This window comes from Plecotus auritus (genome assembly GCF_963455305.1).
Source record: "Plecotus auritus genome assembly, chromosome: 1".
NCBI classification, from domain to species: Eukaryota; Metazoa; Chordata; class Mammalia; order Chiroptera; family Vespertilionidae; genus Plecotus; species Plecotus auritus.
This window is the reverse complement of record NC_137770.1, coordinates 165896553-165912676: the sequence shown is the minus strand read 5'-3', so window position 1 is coordinate 165912676 and position 16124 is coordinate 165896553. Positions and strand designations below refer to the sequence as shown.

General features: G+C 46.0%; 1 protein-coding gene across 4 annotated transcripts in view; it reads right to left on the bottom strand.

Moving 5' to 3' along the window:
* The window catches only part of DIP2C (disco interacting protein 2 homolog C), a 421423-nt gene that overhangs the window by 202346 nt on the left and 202953 nt on the right, over positions 1 to 16124 (bottom strand). For 2 of the 4 annotated variants that reach the window (XM_080656658.1, XM_080656659.1), the window contains exons 2-4: positions 6760 to 6831; positions 5044 to 5211; positions 490 to 600 (exon numbers count right to left, since the gene is read on the bottom strand). In XM_080656658.1, the coding sequence (XP_080512784.1) occupies positions 490 to 600; positions 5044 to 5211; positions 6760 to 6831 (351 nt within the window). The remainder of the gene's footprint in view (positions 1 to 489; positions 601 to 5043; positions 5212 to 6759; positions 6832 to 16124) is intronic. The other 2 variants (XM_080656660.1, XM_080656661.1) reach the window with 1 other exon arrangement.

The window sequence follows — 16124 nt, the reverse complement described above, 5'->3', positions numbered from 1 at the left end:
ATTGGTTAGGCCTATATGCATGCATACAGTCCTTTGGTTGATCTCTCCCCCTTAACGCCCGCCCCCCCTACCTTCCCTCTGAGGTTTGACGGTCTGATGGATGTTTCATACAAAAATTTAAGGATTTGTTTCTTTTTTGAAAATTGTACTTGAAAAATTATTGAGGTTGAAAGAGAATAAAAACCATACTAGCAACCAACATTATAAAAATTAAAACCAAATTGAACTGTAAAACCTAAAAAATAAAATTTGGTTCATGAGAAGTTACTATTTTTATTTTTATCAAATTCTATCAAACACTGTCTTTTAAAATGTGAAAATCATTACCATTTACTGGATGTTAACTTGTACCCTGGAGAGAATATCTGCATATGAGGAAGGATGCAGTCATCTGTGGACCACAACCAATCACAAAAACATTCAAAGACACATACTTCCGCCTCATCTACACACAGCTGCTGCAGATCTCTCGCCGCATTGGTGCCTTACCTGACCTATAGCGTTCATCTCTTGACCCTGAGGACCTTCGGCGGTGATAGCGAGATGAGGAGGAAGGAGTAACGGGAGCCCGGCGCTCTGGCGGCAAAGCTTGATCCACCCCTGGGTTAAGGGAAATAGCAAAGTAAGGTAAGGCTTTCCTTGGCAGCTGGAGCAAATTTACTTTGCGGAGCAAATCATTTTGGTAGAGTACAGCCCTGACTCACTGCATTCCCACAGCCGAGCTAGAGCTCACATGGGAGTGGGCACAGGCCGGGATGTCATGGACGGTGACCAGGAAAGGGAGAAGCATCCAGGGCAGGACAAGACTCACACCCAACACAACAGCCTTTAGAAACAGCACAGGCTCCTGCACATCACAAATGTCTAATATGTCATGGGGAAAAATGCAAACTAAGCCACAAGCAACATCTGCAATCTTTAGGGTTTGGATTAAAAAAAAGAAAATGGAGTCCAAAGCACAGAATCAAGTAATGATCTTCTTTATATAATAAACATATAGAAAGTGGTAAGGAAATATTTGAGAAAATTACATATATCATTAAAGATAATTTAAAAATAAATCTTACAGGATATCTTAACAATATAATTCAGATAACTAAGATTGAGAATAAGCTTCCATCTTTGTTCATTCCAAATTTCTAACTCTGGAATCTTGCCCCATTTGAAGCTTAACGATTGAACAAATTATATTTCACTACAGCTTTGAGAATTAGCAAAAATGTTAACATGGTCAGATAAAAATGATTCAATGGGTACTGGTCAAATGCTGACCTAAATCTGGCAATCATCATACCTATCACACTTCAGAACTAGAGTAGTAAAGGCACAATCTAGATAAACGTTAAGTACGGGAAAGATTAATCATTACAGTTCAGAAATGAAGAAATTCCCACTACTGACCATTAAACATTAATTGCTACTTCTTCAGAAAAGGACCCGTAATACTTGACAGAAAGGAAAGCAGAGACAGCAATTTAACAAAACAGAATTCAGTCCCTGGTTTTCTGTGATGGCTCCAGGGGAGCTATCTGTTCCTGGTATTTAATATTTCTCTTAGGGTGATTTCTGCACCTCAATTTTTTTATGCTCACCTGAGACGTTTTTTATTGATTTTACAGAGGAAGGAAGGGAAAGAGGGAGGGTGGGATGGAGGAAAGGAGGGGGAGAAAGAGGGAGAAAAAGAAAAAGAGAGAGAGAGAGAAACACGTCAATGTGAGAGAGAAACATCCATCAGTTGCCTCCAGTACACACCCCAACGAGGGTGACAGCAAGCTAGCGATGTGCCTGGCCAGGAATCAAATCCACAACCTTTTGGTGTACAGATGGCTCTCCAACCAACTGAGCCATCTGGCCAGAGCTGCACCTCAATTTTTCATGGCATGGTTATGGGTCCCACATAAACAGGTTACTATATTAGAATTGTGAAAAAGATACCTACACTGTAAACTTTTCATCTAGCAAGCACATTTAACATCATTAACAGTTATTAATGACTGCATTTATAGCCATCAAAATTCTTCCACTAATTATCTACAAAGAATCTTTTTAAAATTATCTTTTAAAAAATTACTTTGTATTTTTATCAAGTAGATGCACAGAAATCAAGAGTGCTATTAAGTCTTATGATGAAAAATAATTATTTGCATTTACATTCATACTTATAAATATGGATTTATAATCCTACTCAATTGACCATTTTAAACAGTATATGGACTTCTCCCTTACACCACTGTGGCCATCACTATACCATATTCTCTCTTCTCCTCTGTCAACTTTTGCAATTTCTTCTTTATTTCCATTACAGGAGCTGCAAGCAGTGCTTACTTCCTTTGGTGGTGGCATCACCAGATCTATTTTCAGAAGATTCTTTTATCTGGGCTGTTCCATTTGCCCAAAGATTAGACTTCTGGTCTCCCGTCTTATGACCAAACACAGGAGCACCCATCATTCACGGCTGGAGCCCTTCTCCCTCCAGCATGCGCGTTCTCATTTAGCGCCTCTGGGGTCAGTATCGCTTGGTGTCCCTGAATCTAGAGGCTCTTAGTCCATTTCTCCAGAGAACAAACCTCTCTGGAGAGTGAGAAGGGAATGGATCACCCCATGCCTCCCCACACCCTGAGGTTTCATTCACCTTCGTCTTCTATCTCAGCCCCAACCCCCCAAGCTTAGGGAGGCACCTTACAAATCACATAAACGTGTCACTGTTTCTTCCCTTCCCCTGTCTGGTGGCTTTACACTTTACCAGTTTACTGACATCTTAGTACAGTTCTGAAAGAACAGCTAAATGGACAGTTTGGAATGGTCCAGATTCCAAATGGTCCACAGTGACCGATTCATATATACACTTAATGTTTCGCTTTCATTCTCAGTACTGTTATCTTTCTAGTTCATTCAAACATGCTTCCTGGAACTACTTTCAACCTTGACCTCTTCTGGGTCCCTAGGTGGTCGTGAACTTCCTCTGAGATGTGCACAGTCCTAACACTCACACACTCGTCCCCGCAATGCAAACTGGCAGGTCAGTGCTCGCCTGTGCATGGATCCTACATGTCTGTCCTCAGAAAGCTAATATTCAACAAACACTGTCAATATTTATTTTCATAAGCTGAAATACAGGTTTAAAAACACAAGTTTTAAGAGCAAATAAATTTGACAAAACAAGAATAGCTTTAACAGGTCACTAGCAACAGGATATTAAAAGAAACTAAAGTATTAGTGTGGATATTTCATTCACTAATTTTTGTCTGACTTCATTGTGAATGAAATCTGAGGTGGCTAAAAAAGGTATGTTCTAACAAGAAAAAGTCAACAGTCAAATATGCAACTCCAGCCCAGCAAGTGTGGCTCAGTAGTTGAGCGTTGACCTATGAACCAGAAGGCCATGGTTCGATTCCCCATCAGGGAAGATGCCTGGGTTGTGGGCTTGATCCCTAGTATAGGGCATGCAGGAGGCAGCCAATCAATGATGCTCATCATTGGTGTCTCTCTCTCTCCTTCTCCCTTCCTCTCTGAAATCAATAAAAATTTATTTAAAAAAAAATACAGCTCCAAAGCAGAATTCAACCTGTCACCACAGGAGGACCCAGGGGCGGTAATGGAGGGGTCCCTCTCGTTACCTATCATAGGATCTCATGTTCATACCACATTTGAGAACCAACTCTCAGGAAAGCTGCAGGCTGCCCAGTGTCTACAACAGAGACAGACCAAGAGAGGTCCCTGGGAGGGGATGTGTCCCAAAGGAGGTGGGGTAACTGTCCAAAATGGGAAGCCACGGAGACAAAAAATAGTTCCCCTCAGATGATAACGTGATAAAAATCCCCTGAGCGCTACGTGCCAGGCACTGACCTAGCTTCAGATCCTACGTGGACTGAGGGGAAAGGCACCAGCGACAACATCATGCTCTGGAGATGGGTGTCCCAGCTGGCTCCTGTCACCATCTGTGTCCCTGGGCCTCGGTTTACCATCTTCACACAGAACGGAGAAGAACTGCCAACACTTGACTGCACGGGTCTAAGTACTATACATTCATGAAACCCTGAACCATGCCCAGTGGGAATGGGATGGGCACAAGGTCCATGGAGCAGCGTGCCCAGGCAGGCTCTCTCTTCCTCACATTTCAGTCAGGTGTGTGAGACTCCCGTCACTGTGAGAAGGACCTCACAGCTAACACCCGACTCCACCAACCACTCACCAAAGCCTCCATTCCTCCTGCAAGGACACTCATCTTATATCTGTCAGCAAGCAGCTCAGAGGGGACCAACAGAAGCCGCAGTGGGGTAACCAGGCCTTGGGGCCAATTGTAATATTAAGCTTTCTCTCTTTATTATGTGTGCATGATTTTCAAACAATGCCTTTTATTCAGAGGCAAAACCCCGAAGACAAGCCTAAAACTTACAAATGTTTATCTTCTTATTCTACTAAAAGTTTCATTAAACTCACCTTTTTGGGCTTCTTGTGTTCAAACTATCAACCACTAACACAGTTTTGACCTCTGAGGATCATTACCTTGAAGAATACATTCTGTCAGTAATCGGTTTCATTTGTCTATCAAACCCCATACACTGCCCTTCGGGCATAGGAGTGGTGAAGGCCTGTAGCTCTCACTCCCCTCAGCAGGTCTCAGGGGCCAGGACCACTAGTTCTTCCTCTGCTGAGGTGTTTGGCTAGGAGACAAAGGTCAGCAGCAGACCAATAATTTTAAGAAGACTTTTAGAATTTGTCATACAGTCTTCTTTCTCAACTATTTTGTAAGCGGTGTCCCAACTATAAAAATAGCGTTGTTGAAACAGCATATTCTATTCTAATTGGCCCTGGGTCAGTGGAACAGTCATAGTTCCAGGTTCTATAACAACTTTACAACCAAGGGGTACTATGGCCCCCTGAAAACTTGTGTGACCTCATCTGGAGAATGAGGGCTCACACACAGGACTCCCAATGCTAGGGTCCCCCAACGCTAAGCCTTGCACTTCTGTTTAGAATGGTGCTGAGTGATAGTCCCTTTCAAATATGGGGTCTCTCTCTCTCTCAGAAAAGTGCGCTCACCGAAACGAAAGTAAAACAGAGGCCGGTTTCCCGCGGTGCTGGCCACCCGCTCCCTGCCAGCGGCTTCTCTGATGTCACACACCCCGATGTGGCCGGAGTGTGGCGTTCTCCTCGGGGCGCCTTCACTGTGCTGCAGTCTACACCGGGCCACCGCAGCTCCGTTCGCTGCTGTAACAAGTCGAAAAAAAACTAATTAATTCAAACTTTAGTTTTTTTTAAATTTGTTACAGCGCTGAGCAGAGCTGCCGACCCCATGCAGAAGAGCACAAAGAACACCAAAGGGACCACGCAACATGGGTGCCACCCTGAGCGCCCAGCCCACACAGCCAGCCAAGCTCTGGGCACGGGGGCTGGAGAACCATCGTCTGGGCACTGCTTCTGTTTCACTCTTGTTTGGTAAGGCACAGAAATAAGAACCCGGCAATGGTAAGAGCCTAGAGTCAGCCAACCAGCCTTCCTCCAAGATGAGGAGGGGCCACTTGCTGAAAGGGACTCACCATCAAGGCCACGAAGATGGCCATCACCACGCAGTACTGCTAGAGGAGGAGAGAAGGGAAAAGGGGGAGACCACCAGCTACTCGTCTGCCCACACCTACTCCTAAAGCCTTTCACACATGGGCATCAGCCAACCAAAGAACTGGTTTATTTTTCACTTACTCATTCAGGCTATACAACAGGTCCATCTTTATATTAACTCTCTTAAGAATCAAGGAAAGAAAGTAAGCACACAAAATCAAAACAAAGCTACAAACACAGCAGAAGCTCAACACACAAATTAAGCTTCCTGGAATGTAACACTGTTAACCATGCTAACAGGCCACAACTGGGTGTGTCACAGCCTGGAGATCAGGAGGGGCAGAGGGGGATCTGTGAGCTATGTGCCCCCACAGACTTAACCCTTTTCTAGCAGAATCATCGGAGCAGCTTTAAAAATTGTTTTAACAGTGAAAACTGTAGAGTTCAGGCACCACCTTCAAAATTTATACTGCTTTCATTTCTCCTTGAGTACAGCGTTAACTGCATCAGCTTTAAGCCATTCCCAAAGCCTAGCCATCTCACGGTCACCCTCAAACCAAACTGAGCTTCACTAGAACTGAGCTGTGGGAACTCCAGCCTGGCATCCTTTTCTGTTTCTTGAAATGGACAGAACCTGGCTCAAGTGCAAAGCGATTCTATAAACCTGGACATGGAGTGAAACAGACTTTGTGCTTTGGGGAAGAATCCATAATGTCTTACAATCACATTTCTAAGCAAAACAAACCTTCAAGATTTCATAATCCCAGGCAGGATATTATATCATTTCCTAGGTTTCTAGATTTGGCCTGTTCCCCAACTACTTCAACAAAACCTTGGATTAATTAAACTATAAGCAACAGCAATAATTTTTAACTTCCCAAACTAAAAATCATGTTTAAATCATAACTTCTCTCGTCTTTTTATCATTTTAGCATGTTGAAGTAATCAACCATAGAACTGCCCTCTATAGATGAAATACTTACTAAACATATTAAGCACACTTATAGAATATCATGTGCTTTTTCTATATTCACAAAATATACATACAATAGTCATACAAAGGACTTAGATGTGACTAGTGCCATGTCAGGAGCGCAGTCTTCATGCAAATCAGGGACTAAGAAAGGATCTGCGCTATTCTCTCTTGCATGTTGCAGTTAACTCTCTAAACTAGATGACATATCATCAAAGTGTACGTACTCGGAGGCTGGGGCAGGTAGGCGCCAATTAATTTCGATCTCTTCTTTTCATATCCTTTTTGTGTGATGTCACCTATAAGAGAAGGAAAGAAAGATTCAGAATCTTCCCCACGGTTCGGCTGATCCCCCAAAAGAGTCCAAGAAGACTAACAGTCACAACTGTGTTTTCTGTTTGCCTTATAACTTAAAAAGAAAGCACTTTAGTCATTCTCCTTGCCCTCAAACAAACAAAAATGCTTGCCCAGGCCCTGCGCTCAAGGTTTTGGCTCTGACAGGACCCAGAAGTAGATTCTCCACACCGTATTCACATCTGCCAGAGCAGGAACCTCCCAGTCCCATGGCTCTCATTAACCTAGTCAACCATGGCTTGTGCAGGCCCATGCCAGTGACAGCAGCCTAAAACCATTACTGATTAGCACCTTCCTCCATTAGTGAGGTTTTTTCTAATCAGACATGTCAGTTCCAAGGACTTGAAACTGCTAGGGTATTTTTGAAAATAAGTGACTTAGACCAAATGGAACATTAAGTTAAAAAAAAAAAAAAAAAAAAAGAACACGGAACCTATGGAAATCCAAATATGTGAGAAAGGTGCTTATTGGCTTATCGGTAAAATAAGAATTAAAATGTTAAAGACAGAGTTTCCCATGCAGAAGAGCAGGCGCCATCATCACCACGCTGACACTCTTCCTCAGTGCTGAGCACATGGGACAAAATAACCTTTATGACTCGCAGCAGCCTTTCCAAATATAAGTGTAAAGCACACAAAACACTGATGTTCCCCTTGAATTTTTTAGAATCTGCTAATTTTTCCCTAATAGTCTGAGCAAACCATCATTCCCAAAAGAGCCAAAAACCTGCGTTTGAATAAAAATAGAGCAAGCAAATAAAAAGTTATTATGTCTCAGCCACAAATTGGTGTATTTGCTTTTTCTAGTGAGGTATGCTCATTAATTTGATCAGACCATAAAGCGCCCTCAGGGCTTAATGTCTGACAGGTAATTCACAGCCCAGTGTAGAGTCTTATCCACTCCACAGAACACATGACTCCTTTTTAAACATGGAGCCATAAACAACAGAGATACAGAAAACACATCCTGCTCTCGGATGATGAGCACCTCAGTGGCCGTCAGTGGGCTGACTGGGCTAGAGTGAAACATGGCCCCCATCACGGGTCTACCATGCTCTGCACCTGCACCCCTTTGCCAATCAGCGCTTGGACTGTTCAGTTCTTTTGGAAAGACCCCATCAAACCTACTTGTTTAAAATGTCCAAAATATCAACACCCAAATACCCACATGAATGTGCACACTGTACTAGCTTTGCGATTAAGATAAGGCAGTCAGTGAACACACGGAGACGGTGGCTGAGGAGTGGCTCTCACACCTTGCTCCGACCCCCACCACAGGCTTCTCACTAGCCTAGCGACTTTCAACTGGTGTGCCACACGAATTTTTAAAACATGCCAATACCTGACTAGTTAGTCAGGGATACTGACCTCTTTTCCCTTAGATTGTCAAATAAAAAAAAGGACAACATCCAACACAATAGCTGTCCAGTGTGAATGAATCTAAATTCTACCTTTTTGTCAGAGCAGGAAAAAATACATTTTTCAGTGTGCCGCAGAATTGTAGTAATTAGTTTAGGTGTGCCATGAGATGAAAAAGGTTGAAAATCGCTGCTTTAGCTGACTGCTCGTCGTGTCGCATCGCTAGAAAGAGGCAAACACCCGGCTTTGAGAAAACCTGATAAAATAACCTGCAGGAGGAGGAACTTTCTGCTCTAGAACAACCTCCCAAGTCGGGGTCTGTCCTCTCAGCCCCCGGGGGCTCCTGGGAAGGCAGCTGCCCCATCTCCCCAGTAGATTCGCCGTCCTTCACCACATGTTCTTCCCTGACCAGTTTTTGAAATAATAAAACTATCAGAAAGCTGGTTTCCATGCGAACTGTACTCCTGATTAACTCACTTTGGCTCACGCTCAGCATTTTACAAATTCAAAACCAGTGTGCTCCCTGCATTCGAGGGACACCTGGACAAAACCAAGCAGGGACCAGGTAAAGGAACATGTGAGTGAGAGTATGTCAGTGGGACATGAACTAGTACACACTAGCCTCCTAAGAGGCTCCCTGCACACTAGGTAGACACCTACTATTTACCCATTCCCAGACAATCCCACTGGCCATTCAGGATTTGTCGTCACACAGCATCTGTGCACCATTCCACCAGCAAATCCGAGCCCTGGCAAACCAGCCCCATTTCAGTTCATTCTACACCCAAAACTCAGCTCAAATTTTAAAAATCTCTCAGATGAAATTTTAAGCATGAGGGGGTTCCCCCCTTAATTTTCAGAGTATGCCAACTTCACAGGAAACTCACTTTGAACTCTTTGAAGTCTTACTTTGGAAAACTCCAATTGTTAAAACCTTAGGCGTATAGGAAAATAAATGCTTTCCCCAAGAAACCATGATCCCTTTCAAAAAGGAAGATGTCAGCATGGCCCTGTCCTACATGTCCCATTCCTAAATAATCTCTTTTCATTTTTACAACTGATTTAACAGGTGAGAAACTGAGGCACAAATAGCACTTATGTTTCTCACTCAGAGCCCTAGAGCTAAAAAGAAAACAAAGCTTGTCCAAATCCAAAACTGTCCCCATTGAAACCACACTTAGAATCTGCCACTCCAGCCAACACAATGTGGTCAGCCTTCTCTGGATGTCCTGCCCAGCTCCAGCCGCCCAGGACATCCTGCTCTCAGGGACAACCTTGAACCCACTGCCTGCTGTCACCCCCTCCCCTCTGGCTTGGCCCAGCGACACCCCAGCGTCTAGGTTCCTGTGGCACAGAATTCTGCACAAGACCCAGTGCTGCTCTCCCCAGGAGGCCTCAATGGCTGCCGATGGCTTATTTTTGTAACATATGCATAGTTCATCCTCAAAACCACATTGTGCCACCTTCATGGGTCAGTGTCCTCCAGACCAAACCCTGCTGTTTCACACACTAGGGTGCAGTCACACAGTGAGCATCAGACACAAGCGTCACAGAGTGACTTCAAGTAAATAGCTGGACAGAAGCTGCATTCGTAATCACGGCAAACACAGGGTGACTGTCTCACTACTTAATAAACACCCGAGAAAGGGCAGAGGGGGAAATGGGTAACAATTACATTACCTTATCTAATAAAGAGGGAATATGCTAATTGACCATCACTCCATCACAAAGATGGCTACACCCACAGCTGAGGCCAAGTTCCCATAAGGAGCCTTAATGAGCAATCAGCAGGGACCTGAGGCTATGCCCTCCCCCACCCCCATGGGGCTTGACAGGGGATCTAGGCCGCGCCCCCCACCCTGGCGTCAGGTTGGGGGACCTCAGGCCACACCCCCAGCCCCAATGCCAGGCCAGGGGACCTGAGGCCATGCCCCCTGCCTGGCAGGGCTTGACGGAGGACTTCAAGGTGCGCTTCCCGTCCTAGTGCTGGGCTAGGGGCCCTCAGGCTGCTACCCCCGCCCCAGCACCAGGCCAGGGGACCTCAGGCCACGCCCCCAACCAGGTGGGGCTTGACAGGGGGCTTCAGGCCGCACCCCCCCCACCCGGCGGGGCTTGATGGGGGACCTCAGGTGCACTTCCCATCCTGGTGCTGGGGGACCTCAGGATGCTCCCCCTGCCCCAGCACCAGGCCGGGGGACCTCAGACCGCACCCCCGGCCCTCGCACTGGGCCAGGGGACCTGAGGCTGTGCCCCCGCCTGGCTGGGCTTGACAGGGAACCTCAGGCCATGCCCCCCACCCAGCGGGACTTGACAGGGGACCTGAGGCTGCGCCCCCCTCCTGGTGCTGGGCCGGGGGACCTGAGGCTGTGCCCCCCCCCGCCACCAGGCAGGGCTTGACGGGGGACCTCAGGCCATGCCCCCCACCCAGGGGGTTTGACAGGGTATCTCAGGCCGTGTCCCCCACCTGGCAGGGCTTGACAGAGGACCTCAAGGCATGCTCCCTGACCCGGTCTGGGCTGGGGGACCTCAGGCCATGCCCTCCGTCCTGGCGCCAGGCCAGGGGACCTGAGGCTACGCCCCCTGCCCAGCAGGACTTGACAAGGGTGGGACTGGCCAGGTCTGGATCTATCCCAATGGGGGGGGAGGGGGCAGCCGGGTCTGGGTCTCACGCGATTTTGAGGTGCATGTGGGTGGGCGGGGACTTGAATCTGGGTCCCATGGTGAGCCCCAGACTCTGATAGGAGGAAGGTTTTCATATACATTTTACTAATTTTCTTTCATCTCTGACACTTCTATTATAGAGAAAGGGCAAATAGCAATATTAAATTACTTCCTCTAATTAATCCCCTTTTAATGTGCATGAATTTCATGCACCGGGTCACTAGTCTATATATATATATATATATATATATACATATATATATATATATATATATATATATATAAAAACCTAAGCGACCATCCAACCATTCAACTGATAGCTATGACGCACAATGACCACCAGGGGGCAGACACTCAACGCAGGAGCTGCCGAGCTGCAGTGACTTGGCAGCTGTGGTTCTTAGGTGATGCACCCAGAACCAGAGAGGAGGGAGCCCAATTCCGGGGTGCATCACCCAAGAACCGCCCTCTTGCAATCTGGGACCCCTCGAGGGATGTCGGAGAGCCGGTTTTGGCCTGATCCCCGCAGGCCAGACCGAGGGACCTCACTGGTGCACAAACCAGGCCTCTAGTTAAAGTATTAATTACAACAGCTTGGTGTGTGTTATCCAAAAGGATCCAGCCCCTGTGACAAGGGGCCAGGTTCACTCAGGTGCCCTGAGCATCAGGGCTAAACATGCCCTTGCTACACATTGTCTTTTTCAAGGAAAAAGTCCAGGTATTGTTTAACTATGGAACCACATTTGCATCTGGTAGCCAGAGAGCCAAAAGATTCTCTTACAAACTCACTGCAAATTCTAGAAGCAAACTTTCTAGTGGGGGCGCTTATGCTCTGCTCATTGTTCTGAGGCAACTGATAAGGTTTTCGTGCTAAAACAATAAAGATAGATAAGATATAGATGACAGCTCTAGTCAGATAATAGGTAAATAATAGATGACTGACTGATGCAAAGAATGGATGATTGATAGATGAATATAGATGGGTGATAGGTAAACAACAGATAGCTATAGATAGGTAAATAAGATAGATATGATAGAAACAGATAATGGATAGATACACAGACAGACAGAAGTCGGCTGGCTTTACACATAATTCCGTCCACCCAGAATGCATCCCTGGTTTCTGTCTGAGGATGACCTACAACCAATGCCATGGCATCACTTGGCATCAGTTCAGGCAGAAACATCCTTTGGCTACACCTTCTCTCTCCTCCTCGCCTTGGATCTGTAGCAAGCACCGCCTTCAGAGTAAAACTCTGGAAAACGGAGGAAGAAAGGCTACGAAAGAGGACCCACTGCTCCATGCCACATCTCTAAGCATTTGACATCTCTCATCCTACAAGGAAAAGTCCAGGATTTACAGCAGGTTAATTAGTGTTCTCTCAATCTGAGCTAAAAGATCACCATCAACGAGAGGTAGCCCCCCACTCCCCCACCCCCATGTCACAGCTACAGAATTTTGCTTCTTGAAAAGTAGCTGCTAATGTCTAAAGGCACGGACAACAGGATCCACACTCAATTATTTTCCATATAAAATTCCAAAGAGCATATTTTCCATGCTTGAATACTTAAGACACCCATTTAAGTCCCTTTTCATTTTAGAAGTAAGAATGTATAACAGAAACTAAATTTAAAAATTGTTGATAACCTCAGTGAGGAGAAAATAAAAGTGATCTTTTGAAGCACTTTCTTTCCACTTTATGAAAAGTGTAACTTATGTTATCCTCAAAGAAGTTCCATTCCAGCAGTAGAAATAGAGTTGCCATGTGTTCTGTTACAAAGAAAAGACAGAGTTACAGACAAGTCATAAATTTAAAATAAAAATGCAGTGCTAGCTGGCTTGGCTCAGCCAGTGGATCAAAGGGTCCTGGGTTTGATTCCCATCAAGGGCACATACCTCGGTTGCACACCCCTCCCCAGCCTGGGCCCTGGTCGAGACTCATGCAGGAGGCAACCAATCAACGTGTTTCTCTCACATCGATATTTCTCTCTGTCTTTCCCTTTCTCTTCCACTCTCTCTAAAAATCAATGGAAACATATCCTTGGGTAAGGATTAAAAATAATAAAATGAAATGAAAATGCAATAAACGGAAACCATCAGTAGATAGATGGTTAAATCATACTCTGAGACAGAAAAGATCATTCTTATTTCCCTCCCCAAATAAAATTATTTTTCTTACTTATGTTGTAGTCCAGAGTTTCAGCGTAAAGCCTGAGTCAGAGAAAAGTGAAGGGAAAGCCGGCCCAACGAATACAAGAGTGAAAGTGACACCACGCTCCCCGTTTTTCCATCTCAGCCGCCTTCTGGCAATTCAGCCCCATGGGGTTTGTGCAGAGCCACCAGGCTGCACAGGTCTGGCCAGGACAGGAGCACCCAGAGCCCCGTGTCTCCAGGCAATGAAGAGTGCCCCCCTCTCCACCCGCCCCCCAATAACGTGTGAGCCCCAGCCATGCCAGGATCAGTTCAGAGTAAACAGAGCAGCTTAACGGTGATGGTTTCCATTCTGGTGTCAGGAGTTTATTTTATAATTATTTAATGCTGGAACAAATGTTTCATATAACAAAGCAATCATTTCCATGTTTGGAATTTTATGGCCGTCAGGAACCTTCATGGCATTTCTTTCCTACACCGATGGCTTTATAAGGTGTAGGGACACCCTTGGAGGCGTGGTCCCTCTCCCCCTGCTGGCAGCACAATCCTCAGCTCTGCACAAGCTTCTCTTTGGTGCAGAAAGGAGACTGATATCCAGGCAGTCTGTCCAGGGGAGTAGGAGCAGGCAGACCAGGCCTTTCTCCCCGAGCACAGGCTGGGCAACCCCACAAGGGCGGGCGGCTGACTTCTCAGGGGCTCACATTTCTCATTGATAAAAATATTAATAACACACCTATAACCTTGTACTAGAATTGAAAAAAAATCACACACACACAAAGTGAAATGTCTCAGGAAGCATGAAACAGGTTTAACAACCCAAGTACCGCCAGCATCGACTATATGTTCAAGCATGTCATGAACACTAAGGGGCGCTCGGGTGAGGCTTGGGCCCCCGAGCTGGGTGGGAAGACACATGAAAGCAGCCTTGCTTGTATGCAGCAAGTTGTGTGCAGCTAGAAGCCAGAAGGGATGACGGCGAAGGCCCCTTAGAGAGGAGAGGCCAGAGGCAGCTTACAGAAATGTCACTAATCCTGAGAAGTCCTCCATCTGCTTCTCTTTCATCCTGTCACTGATGCCAGAGGCCAACAGCTCTCCCTGCATGATCCAAACAGCCGTTCCAACCTAGCGCCCCAGTCCCAACCACTGACCTCTCCCACACGCGCCCTCTGAGCTCTCACGGAGGACAGCTGGCCTCCTGCCTGGAGCTGTCAGAGGCTGCTCAGTGCTTTTAGGACTGAGCGCAAACTCACCCGCAGGGCCACCAGTCCCTCCGGAGCCCGGCCCTCTCGTGCCAGTGTTCACATCACTTCACAGGGACGACGCTTCCCTTTGCTGCTATCTGCACTGCTATATTCATCGCGCATGAGTTTACGTCCTATTTCTAATGTAAAATTTAGAAATTTATGTTCCGTAAGAATATTTTTAGTAAGGTGACCAGGATAAACATATAACCTTGGATTGTAAAATCACCAAGGTTTATTCCAATACTTGGTATGAAGGGGAAAATTTCTTAAGAACTACATATTCACATGAATGGGATTTTTAAAAAAAATACATTTTATTGATTTTTTTACAGAGAGGAAGGGAGAAGGATAGAGAATTAGAAACGTTGATGAGAGAAACATCCATCAGCTGCCTCCTACACACCTCCTACTGTGGATGTGCCCGCAACCAAGGTACATGCCCTTGACCGGAATCGAACCTGGGACCCTTCAGTCCGCAAGCTGATGCTCTATCCACTGAGCCAAACTGATTAGGGTATGACTAGGATTTTTATGTTTCTGTGAATGACCAAAAAGTTCCTTAAAACATTTAGTTAATGGCATCACCAGAAGAAAAAAAATATTTTAAACGCGCCATCAAGTTAAAATTGTAATTCTAGCCAGTAAATTCCTGGATACTATCACTTAAGGCTTTATCTTTAAATTTTATTTTAAATGTCCCCTGTAGCTTTTCACTTTGGTATATCAAGAACTCCCATTGTGGAAGGCATTAAAGAAAACAGCCTGTCTGGAGTCGTTCTATTCTAAGCCACGAGAGAGAAAGAGCCAACGCTGTCCGCCCACAGCGGACTTGAAAACACGCTCGTTGAGGGGGAAGGGAAGACACGCCCAGCACAGGAGTCCTGGGGCCCGAACTGCCTGAAGATCTTAAAAAGGAGACTCCAACAGAGCTCTCTGAAATTTCAAAATGCTGGAGAGTGTGCTGTGTAGGTGGAGAGAGGGGTCTGAAAGTTCTCCTGCTGCCGCCCTCCCCTCCCAGGGGCCCTACATGATCAGACCCAGCAGGCGGTGCCCACGCGGGCTGCCCCCCAACAGCCACCTAGAGACCCCGCCAGCAGTCAGCCTTGCTCACCAGTCTAGAAAATTTAAACAGGCAAGTTTCAGGCAAAACTGCTATAATCACTTGCTAAAAACTCTTCAACAAGCAAGTATAACTATTTCCTGGGATTCAAGATATCCCTCCTTTTGTCAAAAAGAAAAAGAAAAAAGAAACAATCTTAGGAAGATAGTTTTTGAGAAGTCCACATACTAGTAAATACGAAACAAAGCTACTTCTGTGATGTGCTCTCCACTGAGCAGGTCCGCCCTGTGAGCGAGTGGGTGTTACTGGATGTGTCTGTCCCTCAGTGGGAAGGGGTGATGGACAGAATCTTATTATTTCTAGCTAGAAATCCAAAGGCTGAGATGGGACCAGGGTCCCGGCAGGCTCACCCCCTCCCTGAAAGCGCCCCTGTGCAGACAGATAGGGAGCGACCATCAGACTTTGTACTTTGCCCTGGGAGGGGCCAGGAGCACAAAATGTAAGAGGGGAAAGGAAGGAGCACCAATGACCTACAGTGAGCCGGGATCTTCTGGGCTCCTTACACATAAATAGGTCATTTAAACTTTAGAGATCCCTCATCATCATGTCCCTCATTTTCCAGAGCAGGTGACAGTCCCAGCAAGACAACACTTGCCCACAGGCCCAGCTAAAGGCGCCCCTCAGACCTGCTGGTACCAGCACTGCGGCTTTCCTGCTATCCCACAATGGGAACGTCTACATGTCACATGCAGGAAGGTCACAG